General features: G+C 36.5%; 1 protein-coding gene across 1 annotated transcript in view; it reads left to right on the plus strand.

Annotated features, from left to right (window-relative positions):
• The window catches only part of NCAPG2 (non-SMC condensin II complex subunit G2), a 33,798-nt gene extending 25,262 nt beyond the window's left edge, over window positions 1-8,536 (plus strand). The window contains exons 22-27 of the mRNA XM_054390099.1: window positions 176-360; window positions 1,087-1,230; window positions 2,598-2,701; window positions 3,550-3,647; window positions 4,029-4,131; window positions 8,455-8,536. Of these exons, the coding sequence (XP_054246074.1) occupies window positions 176-360; window positions 1,087-1,230; window positions 2,598-2,701; window positions 3,550-3,647; window positions 4,029-4,131; window positions 8,455-8,536 (716 nt within the window). The remainder of the gene's footprint in view (window positions 1-175; window positions 361-1,086; window positions 1,231-2,597; window positions 2,702-3,549; window positions 3,648-4,028; window positions 4,132-8,454) is intronic.
• The last annotated feature ends 1,131 nt before the right edge of the window (window positions 8,537-9,667 follow it).

Below are 9,667 nucleotides of genomic sequence, written 5' to 3' on the forward strand. Positions count from 1 at the left end.
CTGTATGGAAATTTCACCTAAGGATGCTCAGAAATTAAATATATCATATATAAAGATATAGTTTACAAGTGTACTTGTAGACTATAACCATTTATGATATATAACTGATTTCATTCTAAGCTTGTAGCTGAAGAATATGCCATTCCAGCTTTCATACTGTAGTATTTCTTTCTAGAGAGAGGTGGCTTTTGTGCTCCTGTGTTACTGAATGCTCTAAAAGAAATTGTGGAGACCTCTCTAACTCGGAATTTTGAGACAGATGAAGTGGCAAATCTTCACCATGCTGTGCAGGCTGTCTTCCAGAAAGTTTTAGAACATGTGGCATGCAGACTCCAGGAACAGCAGGAAAAAGGGATTCAGGTATCATGCTATACTTGAAATTGCTACCTAGTGCATAGATGAAGCCATACTTTTTACACAGATGTGTTAGACACTTTGAGGTTGTTATTTGAGTGAACATCTGATTAAATAGGGAGTTAAGATTTCCAAGCTTCTGTGTTACCAATTTTTTTAAACCATTTTTCTTCTCATTTTGACAGAAAAAATAGTAAAATGGAGAACAATGCATTTGGCTAACAGTAATCCTGTAGGTTATTAATCTTGTCTGCAATTAAATGATCTTTCTCAATCCAGAGCAAAGAATTTGATTACATAAATTATGATGCTGGGAGGGAGGAGAAATTATCATTATTTTATTCATTTATTTCAACCTGAATTGTACCAGCTTTAAAATATGCTTGATGTCTTAAAGTTCTTCACAATAGAAGTTAGCTTCTTGTATTTCATAGTAGAGATTAGATAGGAGTGAGACAGGTGGATCACTATAGAAAAACTGGTGATCTGCTTTTCAGAACTCCTGAAAAGCATTCAGTTCTTTTTTTGTTACAACCACTGTTTTGTTTGTTTCTCTCAAATTTATGAGCAGAGTTCCCAAACATGTTGCTGTTTACCCCTCTGATCTAGCTCAGTAGCCTCAGGGTGTGATCTGCACATCTTCATAGAGAAGCTTGCTGAAATATTTCAGTTATATTCAAGCAGTGCGAAAAAAACCTGACTTTTTTTTTTTGTGTGTGTGTGTGGTTTTAGTTGATTCACTCTATTCAAATGCCTCTTGGAGAATTCATACATGCGGTGCAGCACTGGCAATCCTATTGCCCAGCAGTTTGCAAAGGTGTACTCTCCAGTCTCCTGGCAGCAATAGTAGCAGAGATAAGTTACATGCTGCAGAAGGTAAGGTTAATGCTGACTTAGTTGGGTGGTTTGGTTTGGTTTGGTTTTCTTGTTTGTGTTTTTTACACTTGTTGCTTTTTAAATGTTATGTTGGAATAACAGAGCCTTGTTCAGAAGTGTGACCTTTGTACTGCAGGTGAAGATATTGTGCGTGTTGGCATGGAACAAACAGGAAATGTTATTTGCCATAATTCTGCATTATAATCATATACTCACAGTATCACCTGGTTGGAAAAGACCTTAAGATCATTGAGTCCAACCATAACCTAACATCTCCCTGTATATGACTATTAGACTGTGTCCCTAAGCACCTCATCCAAACGTTTTTTTAAACACCTTCAGGGATGGTGACTCCACCACTTCCCTGGGCAGCCTGTTTCAGAGCCCAATGACCCTTTCAGTGGTGAGATTTGTTCTTAATATCTAATCTAAACCTCCCTTAATGCAACATAAATCCATTTCTTCTCATCATGTGACTTGATATCTGGGAGAACAACCTCTGCATCTCTCAGATTTATGAACACAGCCATGCAAGAGCAGACTTGTCTTGATGCCTAGGTCACTATCTGCCTCAGTCAGAAAAAATTTCTCTGTGTTTTCATACTGAGTCTGGCTGGGAGGCAGTTCCTATGGTGCTGTGGTTTGCATTTGTGGCTAAGGCACTGTTGACAGACTAGTTTTGGCTGTTGCTGAACAGTGCTTGCAGAGTGTCACAGCTTTCTCTCTTCCCTTCACCCCTGCCCTAAATAAAAACAGTAAACAGACTTCAGGTGAGCTGAAAAGGACACACAGCTGAGGCTGTTCACCCAAACTGATTAAAGGCAGAGTGAAAATGTATGGTCTTCAATGATACTGCAAATACTCATAGATGGTCAATGTTCATTGCAGTAAGTCATCTGAGATGGGGTTTTCCCTGCCCCCAGGTTATTGTACTAGTAAATAAAAATTAAATTCTAATTAAATACTTGCCATGCTCTTCAGAACTTGATACCACAAAGAGCTGACACAGGGAGGCAGGAAAGCACTGGCACCTGAGTTATTTTTAGAGATCACATTTGCATGCTTAAACTGGGAGACATAAAGGATACTCATTTTTGTTTAGTAGGCTGTGCCGTTATAGATCATGACCAACAGAGTAGTAAATAGAAGCCCCTATTCAGAAAAACTGGAGAATACTTGCCTTGATACAAATACTGTTTATTTGATTTAGTTTTAGACTTTCTAATTGCAGTTAGAAACTAAAGCTATTCAAAGAATACATGTGAATGTTTCTTATAATTATTTATGCTTTGGTTGGTGTAATTACTGAAATACAGATTTGTTTTGTTTCCTTGATCTACAACAGTTGGTGGTGGTTTCTTTTTTAGGCTTCCAGTGAAACAGACATAACTATACCAAAGACTATTTCAGAACTTCCCCCTCTTTCAAGGAGCTTAGTGACAATAATTGTGAAGTCAGTTAATGTTATCAGGTAAATGCTTCTAAATTAATTTATTTGAGGTTCTTGCTAATGTAGGAGTTTACATGTTGTCAATAACAATTTCTAAAGTCAAATAAAATTTGAGGAACTAGATGCTTATTAAATTTACCCACACGACTTTGCAATCCCTTTCTCTTAGCATATTGCTTGTAGGTATTGACTGGGGAAGTGAATTCCATGTTTTTAACTACATCTAAGAGTGCTTCTTATTTACAAGATTGGTCATGTAAATGAGTTCTGTCATCATACATCTTGTCTTGCTTCTTTCATAAGATACTTGTAAACATTAGTCCCCTCAATATAGGTATATTTTGTATCAGATGATAAATAGTTTACAAACAAGAAGACACAGTTTGGACTGTATGTCAGCACATTTTAGTTACACATTAGCACACTAGTACCAAGCACTGCAAAGGGAATGTTAGAAGACACCAGCGCAGTGTATTATCAGTTTTAAGGGCCTGAAGAGTTACTTACAAATAATTGGAGTCATATAATGTATTTCTTAAACTTCAGTTAGAAATGTCAATGCAAATTACGTGAGTTAAATTCCAGTAGAATCATTCATGGATTGACTTTCCCAAAATAGTCTACAAGCTTGTCATTTCTCTTCACAGCTATTTATTCTTTATATAAACTTTTTATTTTCTTCCCAAGCAATTTATCATTCTGCTCAGATACTCAAAAGCAGCATGTAGTCTTCAGTTGGCCAATAACCATTGCATTGTCCTGCATGGTAGCTTTGAAGCTGTGGTAGCATAATCACAAACTTCTTGTTTTCAGTTCTATTTTAAAAGAAGCTGAAATTCTAACAGATTTTTGCTTTATTTTTCCCTTAGGTCATTTTTAAATGAATTAATGGAATGCGTTCTCTCTGAAGAAATTGTAGAGATTTTTAGGCTAACAGCTACTGTCTGCATTATGATTGTAATTAAAGGTCAGACCATTTTTGTATTTTTCTTTAATGTGCCATAATTTGAAAGCTGAAGTCTTATACAATTCAACAGGCACTTTCTTCTTCCTGTTGTTACCATTTTTCTACAGGATTTAAGATTATATGACTTTAAAATGATGTTGTTAAGCTTTCAGTCTTTGTGTAATGAGTTTAAAAACATAACTGCCTGCTCATAGGGTTCATCTCCATATTCTGACTTGCTGAAATACACAATAATTAATCCAGGACAATGAAAATCTAGTTTCATATCTAATCTTCCATTAATCTTTTATGTTAAAAAATAATTCAATGAAAATATGCAGGGGTTGTTTTTGTTAAATCATGATTTTTGCCAGCTTTTCAACATAATCTTATTTCAAATAGGTAAGCACAGAACTTCACTTTTAATGGATATTGCACCTGCCCTTCAAAGGAAACTGATAACATGCAAGAATGCTGTCACAGAAGAATCTGGCAGCACTGAAAGGTAAATGTGCTGTGGGAAATTAATACTAACCTCTCCTAGACCCTCTCTGCAATAATTGGCTACATAATATGGTCTGGGTGTTCTGACTACTGATTGAAAGGTTTAAAGTAGTGAGTAAAAAAATGGTCTAGTATTGAGCCCAGCACAGTATTGAATTTCCAGCCCATACATTTGCTGTGATTGCAGTCTTTACATATTTAGTCTGGGGGGGAGGTTGCATTTCATTTGAATGTGCCCTGAGTTGGCCCTGTACATCACTGGATTCAGTTCTGGAATTCAGTCCCATTAGCAGCAGGTGTAAGACAAAGCCAAGTAGGCTATTTACTATTTCTTATTGCTGGAAGATTTTTCTCCCACATTTTAGTATTAGGCATATGGATAGGCATACCACCTATGCAGATGGTAAAACTTTAACTGGATATAACAATGACTTGAAGACACTTCCACAAGTGATATTATTTTGCTCTTTTGGGGAATTTTTGGTGTCATATCTGATTGACTTTCAGATCTTTTGGGCTAAGTTTCTTGAAAGTGATTGGCGATATCATACTTGCAATAATTTCAGACCTGCCTGAGGTGACAATCATGATGAATGCTTTAGCCCAAAGTCACAAACATAAGTCTAAAAATTTGTTGTCACTAATTTAAGCCAATACTAAAGTTATGAGATGCTAGGTTTATCAAGGGAGCCGCATGGGCTGTAACCTTTCCTGTTACCATACTTCAGATCCGCAGTGTTTGCACTTGAGTTGTCTCTGGAAGCTCAAAAACTATGCTAAGTGGTAGAACTTTTAGAGTGCTGTACAGAAATATCTCTTTGGAATTGGTTCTGAAGTGCAGAAGGTAAATTGGATTTTTTTCAGAAAAAAACCCCCTGCCTGATAGTCAGGACAATGCAGCAGAGTAGCAGTGTTGACATGCTCATTCATTTAAAACTGCCAGTATATCCAAGAGAAACAGGTATTGGGTAGCCTTCTTTAAAGAGATTTCATAAACTTAAAATTTTCTGTTCTAGTCCTTATAATATGCAGAAGCCATTTCAATTATGTACCAGCAAAAATGAGAGGTTTTTACTTATTTTTTAAGAAAGGAAACAGAATCAAAACCAGTGCACGCTTCCACTTTCATTTCCTGCCTGGCATAAGTAAATATAAAACAGAAATTTTGCTGTCAAGACTCTGAGTGATTTCCACAGAGGACATTGTGTTCATGTTACATAAAATTGATAAAGAACCGACAAATGTCTCTTTTTAAAAAAAAAATCACTACATAATTGGACTTCTAAATCTCAGAGTGACTTTATTTCCTGAGTAGATTGTTTTAATTAGTTGCTCAACTGTGAACAAATTTGTTTTGGTTAGGACCTATTCTACAAACAAAACTAAAATACCCCCCTTTTTTTTTTCCCCTATTAAATCATTTCATGCTGGGTTGCTAAGTGTTTCACTAGAATATTTTAAATAATAATAATAATCTGGAAAAGAAAAGTGAGCAGCAGAGTATTGTGATGCAACTTGCACTTTCAATCAAGAGAGTAGAAAAGGCTGAGAATTTAACGTGATTAAATAAATAGCACATTAAAATGAATAATTGTTGCCACTTGAGTGCACTACTGACTATAAATTTCATGAAGAACATAGATAATTGCTTTATGAATCTGTATGATCATCTCTGCCCAGTGAACAGGGACAAATCAACCTAGAAGTTGGGGCAGATGAAGAGCATAAGATGCTACACAGTGTTTTAATTGTGTGATATATGAATGGCTACCTTTGTATAGTACAGAAGTAAGAGATAGTTGCAGATAAAACTAAAAGATGGGGGAAATGAACATGATGGGGCATAGGTCCAAGAAGAATCAGAGCTGCAGTATGTTAGCAAAATTCGGACACTGTTGCACAGCTTTGCAGAAGTGAGGAGGTTTCATGTTTATGCAGGTACATTGGGAATTTTTTCTCTTGAAAAGGGTAAAGTAATTCATGCTGGAAAGAAGATTACAGGGAAGTTCTTCAGTGATTAGGTTTTGCTTGACTAATTTAAAGCACTTTCTCAGACAGACAGAATGCTGGAGCAGGCTGTGCCCCTGGTGTCTTCTAACATTCAATTTGTCGTGTTTTGGTACTAGTGTGATAATGTATAACTGAAATGTGCTTACATAGAGTCTGAACTGTGCCCTGTTGTTTGTAAACTATTTTATCATCCTAACCTGCTTGCCAAACATCAGAATTGTAGTTATGGTATGCTGCAAGCTAGATCTCTGATCATTACTTTGAGCAGTCTTGTAGCACTGCTGCACTGATGCGTGCTAAAATATATTACTGTTTTCTTAACTCACACTTAATAGTGTTATTACTTTTTGCTTCTGAATGCATTATCTCATAATACCTCCTTGAGGGATTATTTTATTTAATACCCAGGTATACCAGCAAATAGTACATTCTTTAATTTCCCAGGAGACTTGCCATTCTGTGCCAGCATCTTAAATTTAGACTTAGAAGTAATCTATTGCATATTAGCAGAGAAAGAAAAAAGTAAAAATGCTGTCTGGTGTAGTAATTAAAGTGCTGCCCTTAACCAAGGAATCGTTGCACTAATTCAGAAGCGAAACTTTTCATTGTAATTTAGTCTTCCCTCTTCAGCTGAGTTGACAGTTTAAGATGACCCTGTGGGTCTATTATTTTTAAAATGCTGTTCAGTGCACTTAAAAATTCTGGACAACATCTTGTATATGGAGAGAATTTCCTCAAGAGTGGTGGTGCACACATTCGTTTAGTTTATAAAATGCAAATATTTATGCCTGGCAAAAAAATTAGAATAAAGTTGTCAGTACAGTGATTTGGAGGCTAGAGAAAAATGTTCCATGTTCTATAAAACCAAATATGCTACAGAATAATACCTTTTCCTTAATATTCTGTATTTACTTTTACTAGCACTTGGATAAATGGCTCCTGGGATTTAAATTTATCTAATGGCTGTGCTGAAAGTCATTATTGCACTCTGATTGCATTTGGAAATAATGATTGAATTGCTTTGTAACAGCTTTGTGTATGACTTGTCTGCCACCTATTTTAAAGTTCACTAAAAAGATACCTGGTAAAGCTGACTTGAATTTGTGTGTTTGGGAGAACCCTGCAGTTACTCTGAATGACAGCTCGTTGTTCAGTGTGCTGCGGGTACATGGCCCCACATTGCGTATCTGTTGGTTTGTTAGCCTTAAATTGTAACAAACTAAAATGTATACAAAATAGCATTGTGTGTGAAACCACAATACTTAATTATAGCAGGCTAATAGTATATTAATAGCACTAGCTTGTTTTGGCAGCTGAGTTCCATGGTGGCTTAAAGGATCTAGCGTTCTAAAGAGGAGCACAGGACTTAACCCTGGTGGTCTGAACTCAGCAAGCCCTAACATCCAGTGCATTGCTGGGAAATGCAGTTACCTCTTGTGCTTCAGGTCTTGGTGTCTCCCTAACTCATTGTGAGTAATGACTGGCTAACCTTCTTGGCTGGGGCATCAGTCTAGGGCTGTAATAAAAATATGGAGAAAAAAATGCTTGAGATACAAGTGATGGAATCTTTTCAGAAGTAGCACAAAGGATAAAGTTTATGGTGTTTAATGGGGAAATAATGTTTTTACAGAAGACCCAAGTGTCCATTTTTGTCTTTTGAGGATATTTTCGAAGAAATGGGTATGTTAGAAGTTGCTTGTATATGCAATTACAAACACTAGGTGAGTCAGGGAATGCAAGAAAATAGAGGGCCTGCCAGATGGGAATTCCAGAGCTGACCTTTGGGTTTGTTTAGGGAATAATGTGAGACGAGAGTTAGATGGGGTGTATGTGCAGCTGAAAGAGAGGCAGCTGCTAATAAGGATAGGATAAAGCACAGGCCTGGAAAATAGTTACCACAGGTGAGGAGAAAAATTCATGAAGACAATAATGAGGGAGTAAGAAGTGAGAAGTGGCCTTAGTATGAATGATTAGTACAGGATATAGCTGTTTATGTTTGAAAAAAGTAAAAAGCTATGAAGAAAATGAGTGAGTTCCTTAAACAGCTGAAGAAATGTCAGAAAATATGCTTGAATTAACATAGTAATTTCAACTGGCTTGCTGTAGATCACACTATAGCTAGAGATGATCAGCAGAAAAAACCAAAAAAAAACACCTTCAAAAGTAATTTGTAAAGGCATATTTAATAGTTAAACCAATATGGAGTAACTGGTCAAAGAAATCATGTAGCTGTACTCTCTGAATCAAATAGTCAAGGATTGATTTACCATTTAGCATACCTAATCTTGTTATACATTGTTCTGTGCCATTTCAGAGCCCTCTGTGAATCATCTCTGAAAATTTTGGATGAAATTTTGAATCCACGACCATGTGGAAGCTTTTGTCATGAAAATTAAAGGAAGGAAGATGTATTGGTTGTTTTCTTTTTAAATCTATTATCTTGTAAACTTTATTATTAATAAAGTTTGTTCTGTTATTCTGTATATTTAAAGCAGGCAAAATGTATAAAAGTGTATATAGAAACCATGTAATAGTAAACTTTTTTAAGCAGCTGTAAATAGGTTCTTCTTTATTAAAATATCTTATTTGGAGATAGATGTCGTATCAGTGTGAGCTGAATTTCCCCCCACACCGACAATAACCAGGCTAGCTCAGTCTGGAAAGCAAATGTATTTATAAGCAAATCTACAATCTATGATGAAAGGCAATGAATATTTGCAAATACACAAATTTCACAACATTCACAAATATATACAAGTGACAGAAAAGCACAACCAAGCTCCCTTTGCTTCCCTCCAAAGGGGACTTTCCCAAGGGGCCTCTCTCCCAGGGGCCTCCTTCCCCCAGGGCCCCCTGGCAGAAGGCAGAGAGTTAAGAAGCAGAGAGGCTGTTAACTGAGCTCACCAAGGTCAGTGTGTTAGCTTCAGCCACAAGAGAAGCAGCAGCAGCAGCCAGACAGCCCAGCAAGGAAGCTGAGAGCTCAGACTCCGACTGCCCCTACTTTGTTTTGAGTAGTGGTTCTTAAACATTTCTATCTATCCAATGGAAATGTTTAGAACAATTATTATTTTGCTTTCTTACACCCAATAGTGACTTATTTACATTCTTTTGCTTTCTCTACTTGAACTTTGTAAAGAAAAATTAAAAAGACGGTTTTAAACCATCACAGCTGTGAAATCAGTATTTTCTATAAAACAAATCATAATTGTATCTGGCATACTTTGGGTTTGAGGTAGAACATCACATCCTCCTCGGGAATACTATAGAGCTTATTCCTAGAGGTTCTGGAAATTTTATTTCAAGACACATGAAGGACAAAATAGTGATTGAGAACAGCCATCAGGACTTCACCAGAGACAAATTCTGCCTAAGCAACCTGATTTCCTTTCCTTTTGTAGAAGAAAGGAACAGAAAATGTTATCTTTCCTGTCCTTAGCATGGACTTCAATACAGGCTTATGCAGATACTTCCTTATAGCCAAACTGGAGACAGGTGGACTTAAAAAGTGAATGAGGAAGGGCTGGACC

Source organism: Indicator indicator, chromosome 20 (assembly GCF_027791375.1).
Source record: "Indicator indicator isolate 239-I01 chromosome 20, UM_Iind_1.1, whole genome shotgun sequence".
NCBI lineage: Eukaryota > Metazoa > Chordata > Aves > Piciformes > Indicatoridae > Indicator > Indicator indicator.